Raw genomic sequence first — 20,680 nt, forward strand, 5'->3', positions numbered from 1 at the left:
TTCCTGTCAAGGTCTCTGTACTAGTCATATTGCAAAATGCATGGCAGGTTACATGGAGGTTTTAGTAGTAATAGGGTTTCTAAAGAGTAGGTTGTCTTGGAAAATGTAGAAGAATACAAAACTAAGACTTCAGAGCAACAGTGTGTGTGTGTGTGTGTGTGTGTGTGTGTGTGTGTGTGTGTGTGTGTGTGTGCAGATGTGCATATGCTATGGTGTGCATGTAGAGATCAAAAGGCAACCCTAGGTGTTGGTTCTTATCATCTTATCTTGTTTTAGACAGGATCTTTACTGTTTGTTCACTGTGTTGTCTAGGGTATCCAGGCTAAAAGCATCTCTGGGATTCTCCTGTCTCCATTTCTCATCTCCTTATTGGGGTCTTGTGATAGCAAACACTTGTCCTGCATGCTCTTACTCACATAAAATCCCCAAGAGGGATTTGAACTATGGACTTTACATTTCTTTCATAGAAAGCTAGCTCCCTAGAAGGGTCCCAGCTTTCTATGGTGCAATAGTACAGGCTTAGCCACATATACAATCAATGGAAGACAAAAGTTAGTACTTGGCCAGGTGGGTCTTCCAAAGTAACTCTGACACATCCGGCTTTTTAAAACAAAGCTCTGTGCTTCATATTTCTTTTGATGGAGAATCAGCTGATAATAAATAAAAATATCTATGAGGATTAGAGCTTAGTTTCAGTCTTATGTGTCATTTTGAAAAAGTAATAGGTGTTAGTAAATGCATTTTAGTTGCTAAATAAGATATTGGGAAAGTGTATACTATTCCCAGGGGCATAGCTTAATGAATAATACATATTTACAAAGGGAACACATTGTAAACCACATTCCATAAATGTCAGAAATTACTAGGACTTATAGTCTCACCTGAGACTCTTAACTCCTCTCCCTAGAGGTTGTACTTAGTTTTGAACTTTATATCAACTGGAGCATAAATCAGATCCTCTTTATGCTGACTTACTCTTTAACATTGTCTGTGAGAACCAATGATCTTTGATTAAGTCCAGTGTCAAGGCTGCAAATTTTCCACTATGTACATCGTACTTACATTATTTATTCTTCTTTTGGTGGACATTAGAATTGTTTCTATTATTTCGATTTTTACACAGTACTACTATGATCATCCTTACATGTATCTTTCAGTAAATGGTGTTGCCTTTTCCATAAGGAGTCAGAATTGTCTGGTTCATGGGTAGGAATTTAGTTTTTGAAGATTATTTCCAACCAGTTTAATAAATTGACCAATTAATTCTCCAATAGGCAGGGAGTGAATATTTGAGTTGATCTATGTCTTTGGGGATTTTAAAGAGTCGTTTATTTGGGTATGTGTCTGTAAATTTTAGCCTTATTTTTCCTAATAACAAATCAATTTTGAGTATTATCTAATTTCCATTTGGAAATCTGCCTTGTAATTTTTTCAGTGTTTTCTTTTGTTATAATTTTACTGATTTGTGAAAGTATCTTAGATGTCTGTGTTTTCAATTTTACATTATGTAGAGACTAAAATTACGCATTTCAGCTCCTTGGAGCAGTTGGTACCTTTACTCAAATGTGGCTCCACTTGACAATGATCGACTCTCACTAACACAGGCATAATATGCTTGATTCCCAGGAACTTCCGTACACATGTTTGATTTTGCTAAATCATTTTCGTATATGTATGTGCATATATGTATATATCCATGGGGGCGGCTAGAGTTATATCTTGAGTATCTTTCCTTATATCTCTCTACCTTATTATTATTTTTTGAGACAAATATCATTGAGCCAAGAGCCAGTATAGTTAAGCAGATTGGCTGGTCAGCAAGCTCCAGGAACCATGCTGTCTTCTCTTCCCTAGCGCTACACAGACATGAGCTAGAGGCACACGCCGCCCCATCCAGCCTCAAGTGAGATCTGAGTGTTTGAATTAAGGTCCCTGTGTTTGGGCAGCACACACTGGGGTAACTTCCACCTCACCAAATTATATTTCATAGATCACTGTAGTAATCCGTAGTCATGTGAGATGACAGAAAACCACGGCTTATTGAACATGACTCAGCAGAGTCGGCTTCCTTTCCCCCCCTTTTATTAAAAATACAATTTTTCCTCTCACATAATGTATCCCGGCAACACTTTTCCCTTTATCTAACATCCCAGTTCCTCCTCCCCTCCCCACCCCTCCCCTCCAATCCAGAACACACCCTTTCTGTCATTAGAAATCGAACAGACTTCTAAATAATAATAATGCAATAAAATTAAAAAAAGATAAAACAAAACCTAACACATTGGAATAGGACGAAATGAACTGAAAGGACAGCCCAAGGAAAAGCAAAACTAACAGATACAGATGTCGTGATCCATTCATTTTCACACTCAGGAATTCCATGGAAATACAAAGCTGGAAGCCATTTACTCATTTCCTCTTTAAGGGCCTCTGTCATATTCATAAAGACCACTTCAAGGTCTCTTACTTGTAGTTAAGCTATGTTGCAATGCTCAGGGCCTTCTGTGGTGTGGTTGCTGGCCCTAGTGGAGACATTTTGTCCTGGCTGTTCTTGTGTTTGTTACACTGGAGTCTACACAATTGGCTTTGGAAGACTGGAATTTTAGGTGCTGATTTCCTGTCTTGTCTTTGTTGGGGGAGGGGTGTTTTGTTCCTTGGTTTCTGTTGCTTTTTCTGGTTCTTAGGAGGGTGTGGTGGCTGTGTGTTGCCCAGTGGGGATGCTTCTGGGATCATACAAGGTGTGGTCAATGGGGATTCTAGCTAAAATGTATTCTAGGTGTCTTAGTTAGGGTTTTACTGCTGTGAACAGATACCATGACCAAGGCAAGTCTCCCCAATCTAAACGAGCAATCTCAGGTTCTTTCTGCTCATAGTTAGTGTTCTGTACAAGTGAGAAAATACTTTGTCTAAAGCAACTTGAAAGAGAAGGGGCTATCTTTGCTTTCAGTCTAAGGAAACAGCATAGGATGGCATAAGGATTCCAGTTGTGGTGGCAGAAGCAAGAGGTGTTTGGTTGCACTGTCTCCACAGTCAGCAAGTACAGAGGGAACCACCGAGTCTCCTCTTTTCCTTTCTATTCTATCTGGTATAGCAGTATGGTGGCACTGGCGCTCTCTGGTAAACTTCTCAAAGACTTGCTCAGAAGTGTGTCGTCTGATGGGTTGTGATCTAGTCCAGTGGCCAATATGGATAGACCATCACCCTTGTTAATTTGAACAAAATGTAGCACAGATTGGGAACAGTGGTCAGAACAGACTACGAGAGAGAGGTTATGGAAGAGAGAGAGGTTATGGAATGAGAGGGAGTGCCGAAGGCTGTGGGGGAGTCACGTGACTCAGGAGGTCTGGCCTGGACTTTTCCTTTTATGTCAGACTCTGCAGCTTCTGAAAAGGCAGGAAGTGGCCAAAGGAGACCTGGGAAACCTTGACCGCATAGCTGATTTCTGTCATTCGGAATCGGCGGTTTATTTTTTATTTCAAAATATATAAAAACAATACACCAAAATTAAAATCGGAAGGGCCCTTTAAAGTATTTTATCCCAGTAATATCATTTAAATGAGGAAAATTAAAACTAAACCAAGTCAAATCCACCTACTGACTTAGTTCCAGAGTTGTGGAGTTTTTAAGATTGTAGTCCCAAGCTTCTTCTTCATATTTATATAGGACGGTGAGATACACAAGGCCAGGGCCAAGGCCACGTCCTTAAATGCAATCAGAAGCAGTGGAAAGGAAATGATCTGGTCCACACTTTGGAAGGTGGATGCTCTTCTGTGAAGACAAACAAAAACGTAAGGTGTTTTGAGGCCCAGGGCCCCAGGAACAGGTAGATACAGGTCAAGTTTCTGAGCGCAAAGTGTGGAGGTGAAAGTGGGACTGGAGATTTAGAAACTTGGTGTGGAGAGACAGTGGGAAGAAAGTTAGTGTTAAACGAAAATTTCTTTTTTTTTTAAATTTTTTATTTTTTTAATGCATTTTCTTTTTTTTCTTCCATCTTTATTAAATTGGGTATTTCTTATTTACATTTCAAATATTATTCCTTTTCCCGATTTCCAGGCCAACATCCCCAAATCCCTCCCACTCCCCTTCTATATGGTGTTCCCCTCCCCATCCACCTCCCATTACTCCCCCCCCCCGCAAAAATCTCTTACATTGTGGGGCCCAGCCTTGGCAGGACCCAGGGCTTCCCCTTCCACTGGTGCTCTTACTAGGATATTCATTGCTACCTATGGGGTCAGAGTCCAGGGTCAGTCCATGTATAGTCTTTAGGTAGTGGCTTAGTCCCTGGAGGCTCTGGTTGCTTGGCATTGTTGTTCATATGGGGTCTCCAGCCCCTTCAAGCTCTTCCAGTTCTTTCTCTGATTCCTTCAACGGGGGTCCCGTTCTCAGTTCAGTGGTTTGCTGCTGGCATTCGCCTCTGTGTTTGCTGTATTCTGGCTGTGTCTCTCAGGAGAGATCTACATCTGGCTCCTGTCGGCCTGCACTTCTTTGCTTCATCCATCTTGTCTAATTGGATGGCTGTATATGTATGGGCCACATGTGGGGCCGGCTCTGAATGGGTGTTCCTTCAGTCTCTGTTTTAATCTTTGCCTCTCTCTTCCCTGCCAAGGGTATTCTTGTTCCCCTTTTAAAGAAGGAGTGAAGCATTCACATTTTGATCATCCGTCTTGAGTTTCATGTGTTCTAGGCATCTAGGGCAATTCGAGCATTTGGGCTAAAATCCACTTATCAGTGAGTGCATACCATGTATGTCTTTCTGTGATTGGGTTAGCTCACTCAGGATGATGTTTTCCAGTTCCACCCATTTGCCTAATTTCTGTCATTTGTTCTCACACCAACTGCTGGGCCACCTTTTCCAGGTCCCTAAAGTATGGTCCCTTTCCCGGCATCCCCCTGTGGGGCAACCACATCTGTTCTTGATCCCAAGTACATCCTTATGAAAGACATAACATTTGTTATCTTTCCTTTGCTTGGCCAACATTTCCAGGATACTAATGGCCAATTGTAAAGACAGAAGTTTTGTTTTAGCTCATGGTTTCAGAATTTTCTTTCCATGGTTGTTTGACTCCATCATTTCGGTCTGTGGTGGCACAGTACCTTAAACTAGGGACATTTGATGGAGGAAGTTTGCTCATATCCTGGAAGTGGAAGCAGAATGTCTAGGGTCTTGATATTCTCTTCAAAGGTATGACTCAGTTTCCAGAGATCCTCCTACCAGGAAATGCCACCACCTTCTGGTACTTTTATACAAGCCTTTAATATATAGGCCTTTGGGAAAAATGTAAGGTCCTATATGGTATAGTCTATGATCAACTCTGATTAGTCATCTACTTTATGAAGATAAGGTAGGAAATGAGTTCTAATTCTGTTTGCCTCTTATCCTACAAAAACAGGAATGTAAATCTTAAGCTTTCTCTTACCAATTTAGAGAACTTTAAGTTGATCTACCCAGAGAGGACATATTCTGTGATCCTGCCTACAATATAATTCTGAGACTTGGAGAAATAGATTTTTCTAGAATTCCGAATTTTTAAATACGTGTTGTAGTGGTTTCTTTGTCTGGGTAGGGACCGAGGAAACTTTTTATACTTCTTTATCTAACCACATGTGACTATAGTAATGACTTTCGTGGGGTGGAGTTTATGCTTATTACAATAGTCCCCAAAGGGTTGAACTCTTCTTCACAGATTGTTGGATGAGTCAGTCAACTGAACAGTTATGTGTAAAGTCTAGACTACGATGGTGTGTGGGTCCCTGCGAGGCATGTAGTATTCTTGTTTATAATCATACAAACACTGAGTGCACAGTTTCCACCAGTGCAAGTGATTCCATAACTCTAGCGACACGTAATACATAGCATAATGCTTTCAAAGGAACGTAGTATTGATGTAGAAAGGAGAACTCAGCTCCGTCCATGTACCAGTCCATTTCCGAGCATCTCCAGAATCTGGAACACTGGACTAGAAACCCCTGTATCAAGGTTCAAGGCAGAGGTAAACTTCAAAAATGAAGTTCTTAGAATCTAGACTGATATGTTCATTAAACTTCCCAGGTGCATGGTAGTCATTCACAGTTGAGGACAAGCAGTGTTTAATTTCTAGTATTTTTTTTTTTTAGTATAATTTTGCTTTCCAGGTGCATGTGGTCTATGTGGGGTTATGGGACTCTTAGACATACTTCTATTGTTAGCTCCTTACACAGATGAAATAGCCAGCATAGCTATGATATTTAAAGCAGAGATAAGGGACTGAGACTAGACAAGTCACGAAGGAGATGGGAACAAAACCCCGGGCACTTTTTAAGTTGAAGATGAACACAAATCTAAGATCAGAGCTGGAATGTATAAGGTATGAATTAGATATTAATAAGAAAGTAATGAAGTTACGTGAGCTCTCACAGCATCTCGAGGTAGAATATTTGAAGTTGAGTTCTTTTACTCCACGAAATAGCTGTTCGCATGAACTGTTGGTTCCCTTTCTCTCCATTTTTTCTTTCGGGCTCTACCAAATGTGAGGCAGTAGCTCTAGGAGCTGTCCAGCTCTGTTACAATACATGAACTGTCTGAGGGAAGTTCATTTAACTCCGTTCCAGAGGTGCAAATTACGGCGCTAGCTTTGTCCCAGCTTCAGTGGGGAAGCTTGTGGCTGAGTTTCTCATAGTGGCAGCACATGAGGAAGAGAGCAATCATATCTCAGAAACCGGAAGCCAGAGGGGCTAGGGTAGCTCAACCTAATCCTATTACATCCTCCACATGACTTAAAGATGCTTCACTAGTTCTTAAGTCCTTCACACTGTCATTGGCACACCAAGAGCCATGCTTTCAACATGGGAACCTTTGGGAATACACTTAAAGACATCCAAACCCTTTCAAAGCTGTTTGAGTCCAGTAAGGTAGAATGTAAGCAAATACCCCACCACCCATCAGAGAAGAGACATTGAAAGCTTTAGATCAGGGGGCTGGAGGGGTGGCTCTGCTCTTCCAGAGGAGCTGGGTTAAAGTCTCAGCACCTTCATGGCCGCTCACAACTATCTGTAATTCCAGTTCTAGGGCTTCTGATACTCTCACATGCATGTAGACATCTGTGAAAGCAAAACACTAACGACTGTAAGATTGTGTGTGTGTGTGTGTGTGTGTGTGTGTGTGTGTGTGTGTGTGTGTGCACGTGTGTGTGTAGCCCCGGAAAGTTTTAGATTAAAAGTATGCAATATAAGTGTTAGTTAATCATTTTATTTATGAATAAATAAAATACCTAAATAAGTGACCGTCACATCTTTATCACTCATAAACAGTGGCATTCAGCATTCAAGAAGGATAACCCAACCTACCCGTCATGGCAACTGCAGAAGCTATACCTGAAGTAGTGGAAGGTGAGTAGCCATGTTACCTAATCAATGAAATTGTTTTGAAGAATCTTTTCCTCTGATGCAATGACTCACAGAACAAACCATGTGTAAAGCATGACTTTTGACTTCTACGAACAGAGAAGGCCTGACATGTTATTTACTAGTCACGTGCGGCTACCCACTGCTTGAAACATGGCTGGTATAGCCAAGAGTGCCCATGACTAACAGCTGTTCATGTTTATCTTTTTGGAACATGATCTTTTCTATGCATGAATCTTTTATTGAAATATCTTGGCTTTCACCTGTTAGATATATGTTATTTTAGCCAACGATTATTTCCTTTAAAATAAAACTTAGTAGGAGCTTAAATATGAAACAGAGTTTGAGCTACTCTGGCTGGGGTGCTGGGAGCTCAAGAAATTAATGAAGTACAGATTTAAAGCTGCTGCTTGAGTTTGGATTTGCCTCACTGGGTCATTTCTCTGGAGATGTTTCTGTTTTAAACCTTTCCTTCCATCACGCAATGTAAAGCTTTAACTCTTCAAGGTGAAGTTTAGTCATCAGGGGGCCAGTTAGTGGTGGTTTATGCTATTCTATATTTCAGTATACTTTGTACTAAATGCCATTGAGTTTGTTAATAGATTCTTTCTAGAAGAACCCAAGCTCTATAGTACATAGAAAACAGGTGCAACGGTGTCCCGTGTGGGCACATTTGGCACTGAAAGCAGCACAGAGCTTAGCAGGTACGCAATGAATACATGCAGAATTGAGTTCATTGTGCCTAAGGTTATTTAGCACAGTTTTATTTTTGACTTTTTGAGACAGTATCTTGTTATGTAGCCCAGGCTGGCCTCAAAATCTTTTTGTCTCAGCTTCCCAAATGCTGGGATTCTAGGCATCTGCCAACAGGCTCAGTTTGAGGGTGCCTTTTCCAAATCCTGCGAATTCAGTCAAACACAGACCAGTAAGGGCATTCACTCAGACTACACATGCAGGATGGACTCACCCACATGACCATAAATCTTTGATTATCTTTTTTGTAATTTTTTTTGTGAAGGCTTTCTGGGAAGTGAAGTCTAACTGGGAAGGAGTGAAACTTTCTGTGTTAGAAAATACAGGCTTACAAGGCTCTGGGACTTTTGGGTGCATAAAAGGCTTGTTCAAGGATCCCCCTTGGGGGGGAATTAGAGGAAGGATTGAAAGAGTTGAAGGAGCTTGCAACCCCATAAAAACAACAATGCCAACCAACCAGAGCTTCCAGGGACTAAACCACTACCGAAAGACTATACATGGACTGACCCAGGGCTCCAACTGCATATGTGCCTTGTTGGGGCACCAGTGGAATGGGAAGCCCTTGGTCTTGCCAAGGTTGGACCCCCAGTGAAGAGGAATATGGGGGGCAGTCAGGGGGATGTATGGAAGGAATATCTGTAGGAGGGGAGGGGATGGGGGCTTATGGACAGGAAACCGGGAAGGGGAATAACATTTGAAATGTAAGTAAAGAAGTATATCTAATAAAAAATTTAAAAAAAAGAATGGATATTTCTCATTTCCATATAAGTCCTACTGATTTATTGAGGCATTTTATTTTATAATTGTTACTTTACCAACAAATTAAAAACACTCAAAAACGTATAGAGTTATATGCTTTAGTCAACTGGGTAAGAGTTAATATTTTTATGCCCCAAATGTATTTTAATATTTTTATAAGATGATATTCAAAGAATCTTCAAAGACGATGGATATTTCAAGTTTGTTTGTTTTTTCCTTTAGTTTTTCAGGGACTTAATATTTAAGATCATTTAGCTCATTATCCTGACCACTATAAATTGAGTTTTCTTTTCAAATAATAGATATTACATACAAGTAGACGTTATTTCATTTCTTTCGAATCGAACTGTAAAGATTACTTAGAAAGTCCCCGTAATTGAGCCCCACAAAATCCACAACTGTCTCCAAAATTTAATCTCCTAGCTTCACCCCCTTGCTGTAGGGAAGTAAGTAATGATTTTAAGCAGTGCCTGGGAGGCTGAGGAAGGACAATGGCAAATGGCAAGCCAGCTTGTGACCTTGTCTCAGCCACAAAACAAATACTTTTATTTAAAGCAGTGTTTTTGTTTCCATTCTAGGCCCCTTATTAGAAACCACCCAGCGAGATTTTTTGCAAGAAGCAAAATCTCTTATCGCCCAGCATTACAAGAGAGTAAACGAGGTATTGCTTTGCCTTATTTAATGCGTCTATTCAGAAAAAATGAGTCAGGGACTTGAAGACCGTAATGATCATCACAAAAGCTTTCATGGACACTAATGACAACTTCAAGTAGCTTTTATAAAAACCGATTCAGATGGCACACAGATCATTATTCAAATGATTTGATGATTACACACACACACACACACACACACACACACACACACACGTTTGCACATTTGATATATTTAAGGGTGTTAACCCTTTCTTGGATTTATCATTTTATGTAAGTATTCCCTTAAGTCTGTTTAGACAAAACTAGAATAGAAGCTTCACCATGAGACGCACCTCTCCGGTCTCCTCAGCCTGATATGTGAACCGGTGTCTTTTCCCGTGTCACTTTGCATTAAAGCTCTCTGTTGCAGTCTGTAGACCCTGGAGGACAGGCTGTCTTCTCGGAATGTCGTATCTCCAGCAACAAGCGTTGTGCCTGCTCAACAGACATTTGCTAGGCGTCAGGCAGTTGTGCGGTCTTAGGAAGGGTGGGAGGGTAAAAGGGAGCAAAGACGGGGGTCCCAGTTTGGGAAAAAGGCTTTGCAGAGCAGGTGGGAAATCTTAAGACGGGGCAGCCATTGGGACAAGTGGTAAAGGTAATACTTAGCACCAAGAGCTTAATGACATCTTGAGTTGGCAACAATTAGAAGTGACAACAACTTGGCTTTTTGTAACCAGCTCTGTCCATCTGTAGGACAGATATTGTATAGACAATTGCATTTCAGGGACCTGGAGCTGTGTCAGTCTTCCACTGACTATGCTGCTCAAAATTAAGAAACACGTGATTAAAAACAACTGAAAAATTATATCCTGTTATCAATACATACAATCAATTCATGACAGCATACCTCCATCCTGAGTGGTTTCCAGCTTAGCAGAGAAACATTTGGGAATTTTATAGACAGTTAAGTGTTCTCAGAGGTGGTTAAAATGACTAAATTAAAAAAATTATTTAAAAATAGACTGTATTTCTTGAGATAATTTAATTATAATTAATTTCTCCCTTCCCATCCTTCCCTTGAAATCCTTCCATATACCCCTTCCTGCTCTCCTTCAAATTCATCCATTCTTTAAATGTTATTATATATTCATATATATATGTATATACACTTTTTTTTTCTTTTTTCAATTTTTTTTTTATTAACTTGAGTATTTCTTATATACATTTCAAGTGTTATTCCCTTTCCCGGTTTCCGGGCAAATCCCCCTCCCCCCTCCCCTTCCTTATGGGTGTTCCCCTCCCAACCCTCCCCCCATTGCCGCCCTCCCCCCATAGTCTAGTTCACTGGGGGTTCAGTCTTAGCAGGACCCAGGGCTTCCCCTTCCACTGGTGCTCTTACTAGGATATTCATTGCTACCTATGGGGTCAGAGTCCAGGGTCAGTCCATATATAGTCTTTAGGTAGTGGCTTAGTCCCTGGAAGCTCTGGTTGCTTGACATTGTTGTACTTTTGGGGTCTCGAGCCCCTTCAAGCTCTTCCAGTTCTTTCTCTGATTCCTTCAACGGGGGACCTATTCTCAGCTCAGTGGTTTGCTGCTGGCATTCGCCTCTGTATTTGCTGTATTCTGGCTGTGTCTCTCAGGAGCGATCTACATCCGGCTCCTGTCGGTCTGCACTTCTTTGCTTCATCCATCTTGTCCAATTGGGTGGCTGTATATGTATGGGCCACCTGTGGGGCAGGCTCTGAATGGGTGTTCCTTCAGTCTCTGTTTTAATCTTTGCCTCTCCCTTCCCAGCCAAGGGTATTCTTTTTCCTCATTTAAAGAAGGAGTGAAGCATTCACATTTTGATCATCCGTCTTGAGTTTCCTTTGTTCTAGGGATCTAGGGTAATTCAAGCATTTGGGCTAATAGCCACTTATCAATGAGTGCATACCATGTATGTCTTTCGGTGATTGGGTTAGCTCACTCAGGATGATATTTTCCAGTTCCAACCATTTGCCTACGAATTTCATAGACTCGTTGTTTTTGATAGCTGAGTAATATTCCATTGTGTAGATGTACCACATTTTCTGTATCCATTCCTCTGTTGAAGGGCATCTCGGTTCTTTCCATTTTCTGGCTATTATAAATAAGGCTGCGATGAACATAGTGGAGCACGTGTCTCTTTTATATGTTGGGGCATCTTTTGGGTATATGCCCAAGAGAGGTATAGCTGGATCCTCAGGCAGTTCAATGTCCAATTTTCTGAGGAACCTCCAGACTGATTTCCAGAATGGTTTTACCAGTCTGCAATCCCACCAACAATGGAGGAGTGTTCCTCTTTCTCCACATCCTCGCCAGCATCTGCTGTCACCTGAGTTTTTGATCTTAGCCATTCTCACTGGTGTGAGGTGAAATCTCAGGGTTGTTTTGATTTGCATTTCCCTTATGACTAAAGATGTTGAACATTTCTTTAGGTGTTTCTCAGCCATTCGGCATTCCTCAGCTGTGAATTCTTTGTTTAGCTCTGAACCCCATTTTTTAATAGGGTTATTTGTTTCCCTGCGGTCTAACTTCTTGAGTTCTTTGTATATTTTGGATATAAGGCCTCTATCTGTTGTAGGATTGGTAAAGATCTTTTCCCAATCTGTTACAGGTTGCCGTTTTGTCCTAACCACCGTGTCCTTTGCCTTACAGAAGCTTTGCAGTTTTATGAGATCCCATTTGTCGATTCTTGATCTTAGAGCATAAGCCATTGGTGTTTTGTTCAGGAAATTTTTTCCAGTGCCCATGTGTTCCAGATGCTTCCCTAGTTTTTCTTCTATTAGTTTGAGTGTGTCTGGTTTGATGTGGAGGTCCTTGATCCACTTGGACTTAAGCTTTGTACAGGGTGATAAGCATGGATCGATCTGCATTCTTCTACATGTTGCCCTCCAGTTGAACCAGCACCATTTGCTGAAAATGCTATCTTTTTTCCATTGGATGGTTTTGGCTCCTTTGTCAAAAATCAAGTGACCATAGGTGTGTGGGTTCATTTCTGGGTCTTCAATTCTATTCCATTGGTCTATCTGTCTGTCTCTGTACCAATACCATGCAGTTTTTATCACTATTGCTCTGTAATACTGCTTGAGTTCAGGGATAGTGATTCCCCCTGAAGTCCTTTTATTGTTGAGGATAGCTTTAGTTATCCTGGGTTTTTTGTTATTCCAGATGAATTTGCAAATTGTTCTGTCTAACTCTTTGAAGAATTGGATTGGAATTTTGATGGGGATTGCATTGAATCTGTAGATTGCTTTTGGTAAAATGGCCATTTTTACTATATTAATCCTGCCAATCCATGAGCATGGGAGATCTTTCCATCTTCTGAGGTCTTCTTCAATTTCTTTCCTCAGTGTCTTGAAGTTCTTATTGTACAGATCTTTTACTTGCTTGGTTAAAGTCACACCGAGGTACTTTATATTATTTGGGTCTATTATGAAGGGTGTCGTTTCCCTAATTTCTTTCTCGGCTTGTTTCTCTTTTGTATAGAGGAAGGCAACTGATTTATTTGAGTTAATTTTATACCCAGCCACTTTGCTGAAGTTGTTTATCAGCTTTAGGAGTTCTCTGGTGGAACTTTTGGGATCACTTAAATATACTATCATGTCATCTGCAAATAGTGATATTTTGACTTCTTCTTTTCCGATCTGTATCCCCTTGATCTCCTTTTGTTGTCTGATTGCTCTGGCTAGAACTTCAAGAACTATATTGAATAAGTAGGGAGAGAGTGGGCAGCCTTGTCTAGTCCCTGATTTTAGTGGGATTGCTTCGAGTTTCTCTCCATTTAGTTTAATGTTAGCAACTGGTTTGCTGTATATGGCTTTTACTATGTTTAGGTATGGGCCTTGAATTCCTATTCTTTCCAGGACTTTTATCATGAAGGGGTGTTGAATTTTGTCAAATGCTTTCTCAGCATCTAATGAAATGATCATGTGGTTTTGTTCTTTCAGTTTGTTTATATGATGGATCACGTTGATGGTTTTCCGTATATTAAACCATCCCTGCATGCCTGGGATGAAGCCTACTTGATCATGGTGGATGATTGTTTTGATGTGCTCTTGAATTCGGTTTGCCAGAATTTTATTGAGTATTTTTGCGTCGATATTCATAAGGGAAATTGGTCCGAAGTTCTCTTTCTTTGTTGTGTCTTTGTGTGGTTTAGGTATAAGAGTAATTGTGGCTTCGTAGAAGGAATTCGGTAGTGCTCCATCTGTTTCAATTTTGTGGAATAGTTTGGATAATATTGGTATGAGGTCTTCTATGAAGGTTTGATAGAATTCTGCACTAAACCCGTCTGGACCTGGGCTCTTTTTGGTTGGAAGACCTTTAATGACTGCTTCTATTTCCTTAGGAGTTATGGGGTTGTTTAACTGGTTTATCTGTTCCTGATTTAACTTCGATACCTGGTATCTGTCTAGGAAATTGTCCATTTCCTGAAGATTTTCAAATTTTGTTGAATATAGGTTTTTATAGTAAGATCTGATGATTTTTTGAATTTCCTCTGAATCTGTAGTTATGTCTCCCTTTTCATTTCTAATTTTGTTAATTTGGACGCACTCTCTGTGTCCTCTCGTTAGTCTGGCTAAGGGTTTATCTATCTTGTTGATTTTCTCAAAGAACCAACTTTTGGTTCTGTTGATTCTTTCTATGGTCCTTTTTGTTTCTACTTGGTTGATTTCAGCTCTGAGTTTGATTATTTCCTGCCTTCTACTCCTCCTGGGTGTATTTGCTTCTTTTTGTTCTAGAGCTTTTAGGTGTGCTGTCAAGCTGCTGACATATGCTCTTTCCTGTTTCTTTCTGCAGGCACTCAGCGCTATGAGTTTTCCTCTTAGCACAGCTTTCATTGTGTCCCATAAGTTTGGGTATGTTGTATCTTCATTTTCATTAAATTCTAAAAAGTTTTTAATTTCTTTCTTTATTTCTTCCTTGACCAGGTTATCATTGAGTAGAACATTGTTCAATTTCCACGTATATGTGGGCATTCTTCCCTTATTGTTATTGAAGACCAGTTTTAGGCCGTGGTGGTCCGATAGCATGCATGGGATTATCTCTATCTTTCTGTACCTGTTGAGGCCCGTTTTTTGACCAATTATATGGTCAATTTTGGAGAAAGTACCATGAGGAGCTGAGAAGAAGGTATATCCTTTTGCTTTAGGATAGAATGTTCTATAAATATCCGTTAAGTCCATTTGGCTCATGACTTCTCTTAGTCTGTCGACATCACTCTTTAATTTCTGTTTCCATGATCTGTCCATTGATGAGAGTGGGGTGTTGAAGTCTCCCACTATTATTGTGTGAGGTGCAATGTGTGTTTTGAGCTTTAGTAAGGTTTCTTTTACGTATGTAGGTGCCCTTGTATTTGGGGCATAGATATTTAGGATTGAGAGTTCATCTTGGTGGATTTTTCCATTGATGAATATGAAGTGTCCTTCCTTATCTTTTTTGATGACTTTTAGTTGAAAATTGATTTTATTTGATATTAGAATGGCTACTCCAGCTTGCTTCTTCTGACCATTTGCTTGGAAAGTTGTTTTCCAGCCTTTCACTCTGAGGTAGTGTCTGTCTTTGTCTCTGAGGTGTGTTTCCTGTAGGCAGCAGAATGCAGGGTCCTTGTTGGGTATCCAGTTTGTTAATCTATGTCTTTTTATTGGGGAGTTGAGCCCATTGATGTTGAGAGATATTAAGGAATAGTGATTATTGCTTCCTGTTATATTCATATTTGGATGTGAGGTTATGTTTGTGTGCTTTTCTTCTCTTTGTTTTGTTGCCAAGACGATTAGTTTCTTGCTTCTTCTAGGGTATAGCTTGCCTCCTTATGTTGGGCTTTACCATTTATTATCCTTTGTAGTGCTGGATTTGTAGAAAGATATTGTGTAAATTTGGTTTTGTCATGGAATATCTTGGTTTCTCCATCAATGTTAATTGAGAGTTTTGCTGGATACAGTAACCTGGGCTGGCATTTGTGTTCTCTTAGGGTCTGTATGACATCAGTCCAGGATCTTCTGGCCTTCATAGTTTCTGGCGAGAAGTCTGGTGTGATTCTGATAGGTCTCCCTTTATATGTTACTTGACCTTTTTCCCTTACTGCTTTTAATATTCTTTCTTTATTTTGTGCGTTTGGTGTTTTGACAATTATGTGACGGGAGGTGTTTCTTTTCTGGTCCAATCTATTTGGAGTTCTGTAGGCTTCTTGTATGTCTATGGGTATCTCTTTTTTTAGGTTAGGGAAGTTTTCTTCTATGATTTTGTTGAAGATATTTACTGGTCCTTTGAGCTGGGAGTCTTCACTCTCTTCTATACCTATTATCCTTAGGTTTGATCTTCTCATTGAGTCCTGGATTTCCTGTATGTTTTGGACCAGTAGCTTTTTCCGCTTTACATTATCTTTGACAGTTGAGTCAATGATTTCTATGGAATCTTCTGCTCCTGAGATTCTCTCTTCCATCTCTTGAATTCTGTTGGTGAGGCTTGTATCTACAGCTCCTTGTCTCTTCTTTTGGTTTTCTATATCCAGGGTTGTTTCCATGTGTTCTTTCTTGATTGCTTCTATTTCCATTTTTAATTCCTTCAACTGTTTGATTGTGTTTTCCTGGAATTCTTTCAGGGATTTTTGCGATTCCTCTCTGTAGGCTTTTACTTGTTTATTAATGTTTTCCTGTGCTTCCCTAAGTGTGTTCATGTCTTTCTTTAAGTCCTCCAGCATCATGATCAAATATGATTTTGTAACTAGATCTTGCTTTTCTGGTGTGTTTGGATATTCCATGTTTGTTTTGGTGGGAGAATTGGGCTCCGATGATGGCATGTAGTCTTGGTTTCTGTTGCTTGGGTTCCTGCGCTTGCCTCTCGCCATCAGATTATCTCTAGTGTTACTTTATTCTGCTATTTCTGACAGTGGCTAGACTGTCCTATAAGCCTGTGTGACAGGAGTGCTGTAGACCTGTTTTCCTCTCTTTCAGTCAGTTATGGGGACAGAGTGTTCTGCTTTCGGGCGTGTAGTTTTTCCTCTCTACAGGTCTTCAGCTGTTCCTGTGTGCCTGTGTCTTGAGTTCACCAGGCAGCTTTCTTGCAGCAGAAAATTTGGTCTTACCTGTGGTCCCGAGGCTCAGGTTCGCTCGTGGGGTGCTGCCCAGGGGCTCTCTGCAGCGGCAGCAACCAGGAAGACCTGTGCCGCCCCTTCCGGGAACTTCAGTGCACCAGGGTTCCAGATGGTCTTTGGCTTTTTCCTCTGGCGTCCGAGCTGTGTGTGCAGGGAGCAGTCACTTCTGGTTTCCCAGGCTTGTCTGCCTCTCTGAAGGTTTAGCTCTCCCTCCCACGGGATTTGGGTGCAGAGAACTGTTTATCCGGTCTGTTTCTTTCAGGTTCCGGCGGTGTCTCAGGCACAGGGGTCCTGCCGCTCCTGGGCCCTCCCCCACGGGAGCCCAGAGGCCTTATACAGTTTCCTCTTGGGCCAGGGATGTGGGCAGGGGTGAGCAGAGTTGGTGGTCTCTTCCGCTCTGCAGCCTCAGGAGTGCCCACCTGACCAGGCAGTTGGGTCTCTCTCTCACCGGGTCTGGGAGCAGAGAGCTGCTGCGGGCCGGGATCCGCGGGTGTGGGACTTCAGGTAAACACAGAACGTGCCCGGTCCTAGAGAAATTCTGCTTTCCTGTGTCCCAAGCTCACCAGGCAGCTTTCTTGCAGCAGAAAATTTGGTCTTACCTGTGGTCCCGAGGCTCAGGTTCGCTCGTGGGGTGCTCCCCACGGGCTCTCTGCAGCGGCAGCCTATACACTTTTTTTTAATTAACTTGAGTATTTCTTATTTACATTTCGAGTGTTATTCCCTTTCCCGGATTCCGGGCAAACATCCCCCTAATCCCTCCCCCTCCCCTTCTTTATGGGTGTTCCCCTCCCCTTCCTCCCCCATTGCTGCCCTCCCCCCAACAATCTAGTTTACTGGGGGTTCAGTCTTAGCAGGACCCAGGGCTTCCCCTTCCACTGGTGCTCTTACTAGGATATTCATTGCTACCTATGAGGTCAGAGTCCAGGGTCAGTCCATATATAGTCTTTAGGTAGTGGCTTAGTCCCTGGAAGCTCTGGTTGGTTGGCATTGTTGTTCATAAGGGGTCTCGAGCTCCTTCAAGCTCTTCCAGTTCTTTCTCTGATTCCCTCAACGGGGGACCTATTCTCAGTTCAGTGGTTTGCTGCTGGCATTCGCCTCTGTATTTGCTGTATTCTGGCTGTGTCTCTCAGGAGCGATCTACATCCAGCTCCTGTCGGCCTGCATTTCTTTGCTTCATCCATCTTGTCTAATTGGATGGCTGTATATGTATGGGCCACATGTGGGGCAGGCTCTGAATGGGTGTTCCTTCTGTGTCTGTTTTAATCTTTGCCTCTCTATTCCCTGCCAAGGGTATTCTTGTTCCCCTTTTAAAGAAGGAGTGAAGCATTCACATTTTGATCATCCGTCTTGAGTTTCATGTGTTCTAGGCATCTAGGGTAATTCAAGCATTTGGGCTAATAGCCACTTATCAATGAGTGCATACCATGTGTGTTTTTCTGTGATTGGATTACCTCACTCAGGATGATATTTTCCAGTTCCAACCATTTGCCTACGAATTTCATAAAGTCATTGTTTTTGATAGCTGAGTAATATTCCATTGTGTAGATGTACCACATTCCTCTGTTGAAGGGCATCTGGGTTCTTTCCAGCTTCTGGCTATTATAAATAAGGCTGCTATGAACATAGTGGAGCACGTGTCTTTTTTATATGTTGGGGCATCTTTTGGGTATATGCCCAAGAGAGGTATAGCTGGATCCTCAGGTAGTTCAATGTCCAATTTTCTGAGGAACCTCCAGACTGATTTCCAGAATGGTTGTACCAGTCTGCAATCCCACCAACAATGGAGGAGTGTTCCTCTTTCTCCACATCCTTGCCAGCATCTGCTGTCACCTGAGTTTTTGATCTTAGCCATTCTCACTGGTGTGAGGTGAAATCTCAGGGTTGTTTTGATTTGCATTTCCCTTATGACTAAAGATGTTGAACATTTCTTTAGGTGTTTCTCAGCCATTCGGCATTCCTCAGCTGTGAATTCTTTGTTTAGCTCTGAACCCCATTTTTTAATAGGGTTATTTGTCTCCCTGCGGTCTAACTTCTTGGGTTCTTTGTATATTTTGGATATAAGGCCTCTATCTGTTGTAGGATTGGTAAAGATCTTTTCCCAATCTGTTGGTTCCCGTTTTGTCCTAACCACAGTGTCCTTTGCCTTACAGAAGCTTTGCAGTTTTATGAGATCCCATTTGTCGATTCTTGATCTTAGAGCATAAGCCATTGGTGTTTTGTTCAGGAAATTTTTTCCAGTGCCCATGTGTTCCAAATGCTTCCCTAGTTTTTCTTCTATTAGTTTGAGTGTATCTGGTTTGATGTGGAGGTCCTTGATCCAGTTGGACTTAAGCTTTGTACAGGGTGATAAGCATGGATCGATCTGTATTTCTTCTACATGTTGACCTCCAGTTGAACCAGCACCTTTTGCTGAAAATGCTATCTTTTTTCCATTTGATGGTTTTGGCTCCTTTGTCAAAAATCAAGTGCCCATAGGTGTGTGGGTTCATTTCTGGGTCTTCAATTCTGTTCCATTGGTCTATCTGTCTGTCTCTGTGCCAATACCATGCAGTTTTTATCACTATTGCTCTGTAACACTGCTTGAGTTCAGGGATAGTGATTCCCCCTGAAGTCCTCTTATTGTTGAGGATAGTTTTAGCTATCCTGGGTTTTTTGTTATTCCAGATGAATTTGCAAATTGTTCTGTCTAACTCTTTGAAGAATTGGATTGGTATTTTGATGGGGATTGCATTGAATCTGTAGATTGCTTTTGGTAGAATGGCCATTTTTACTATATTAATCCTGCCAATCCATGAGCATGGGAGATCTTTCCATCTTCTGAGGTCTGCTTCTATTTCTTTCTTCAGTGTCTTGAAGTTCTTATTGTACAGATCTTTTACTTGCTTGGTTAAAGTCACACCGAGGTACTTTATATTATTTGGGTCTATTATGAAGGGTGTCGTTTCCCTAATTTCTTTCTCGGCTTGTTTCTCTTTTGTGTAGAGGAAGGCTACTGATTTATTTGAGTTAATTTTATACCCAGCCACTTTGCTGAAGTTGTTTATCAGCTTTAGTAGTTCTCTGGTGGAACTTTTGGGGTCACTTAAATATACTATCATATTCATCTGCAAATAGTGATATTTTGACTTCTTCTTTTCCGATCTGTATCCCCTTGACCTCCTTTTGTTGTCTGATTGCTCTGGCTAGAACTTCAAGAACTATATTGAATAAGTAGGGAGAGAGTGGGCAGCCTTGTCTAGTCCCTGATTTTAGTGGGATTGCTTCAAGTTTCTCTCCATTTAGTTTAATGTTAGCAACTGGTTTGCTGTATATGGCTTTTACTATGTTTAGGTATGGGCCTTGAATTCCTATTCTTTCCAGAACTTTTATCATGAAGGGGTGTTGAATTTTGTCAAATGCTTTCTCAGCATCTAATGAAATGATCATGTGGTTTTGTTCTTTCAGTTTGTTTATATAATGGATCACGTTGATGGTTTTCCGTATATTAAACCATCCCTGCATGCCTGGGATGAAGCCTACTTGATCATGGTGGATGATTGTTTTGATGTGCTCTTGGATTTGGTTTGCCAGAATTTTATTGAGTATTTTTGCGTCGATATTCATAAGGGAAATTGGTCTGAAGTTCTCTTTCTTTGTTGTGTCTTTGTGTGGTTTATGTATAAGAGTAATTGTGGCTTCGTAGAAGGTATTCGGTAGTGATCCATCTGTTTCAATTTTGTGGAATAGTTTGGATAATATTGGTATGAGGTCTTCTATGAAGGTCTGATAGAATTCTGCACTAAACCCATCTGGACCTGGGCTCTTTTTGGTTGGGAGACCTTTAATGACTGCTTCTATTTCCTTAGGAGTTATAGGGTTGTTTAACTGGTTTATCTGTTCCTGATTTAACTTCGGTACCTGGTATCTGTCTAGGAAATTGTCCATTTCCTGCAGATTTTCAAGTTTTGTTGAATATAGGCTTTTATAGTAAGATCTGATGATTTTTTGAATTTCCTCTGAATCTGTAGTTATGTCTCCCTTTTCATTTCTGATTTTGTT

General features: G+C 41.0%; 1 protein-coding gene across 15 annotated transcripts in view; it reads left to right on the plus strand.

The window, feature by feature from the left end:
* LOC134483112 (IQ domain-containing protein M-like) overlaps positions 1-20,680 on the plus strand; it is a 220,896-nt gene that overhangs the window by 38,660 nt on the left and 161,556 nt on the right. For 7 of the 15 annotated variants that reach the window (XR_010060048.1, XM_063278342.1, XM_063278351.1 and 4 more), the window contains 2 exons: positions 7,288-7,365; positions 9,471-9,553. Coding sequence is in view for 10 of the 15 variants with exons in the window: in XM_063278342.1 (XP_063134412.1) it covers positions 7,329-7,365; positions 9,471-9,553 (120 nt within the window). In the remaining 5 variants the exon portion in view is untranslated. Of the gene's footprint in view, positions 1-7,287; positions 7,366-9,470; positions 9,554-20,680 lie in introns of those variants that run through there. The other 8 variants (XM_063278343.1, XM_063278348.1, XM_063278344.1 and 5 more) reach the window with 3 other exon arrangements.

This window comes from Rattus norvegicus, chromosome 19 (genome assembly GCF_036323735.1).
Source record: "Rattus norvegicus strain BN/NHsdMcwi chromosome 19, GRCr8, whole genome shotgun sequence".
In the NCBI taxonomy this organism is placed as follows: Eukaryota; Metazoa; Chordata; class Mammalia; order Rodentia; family Muridae; genus Rattus; species Rattus norvegicus.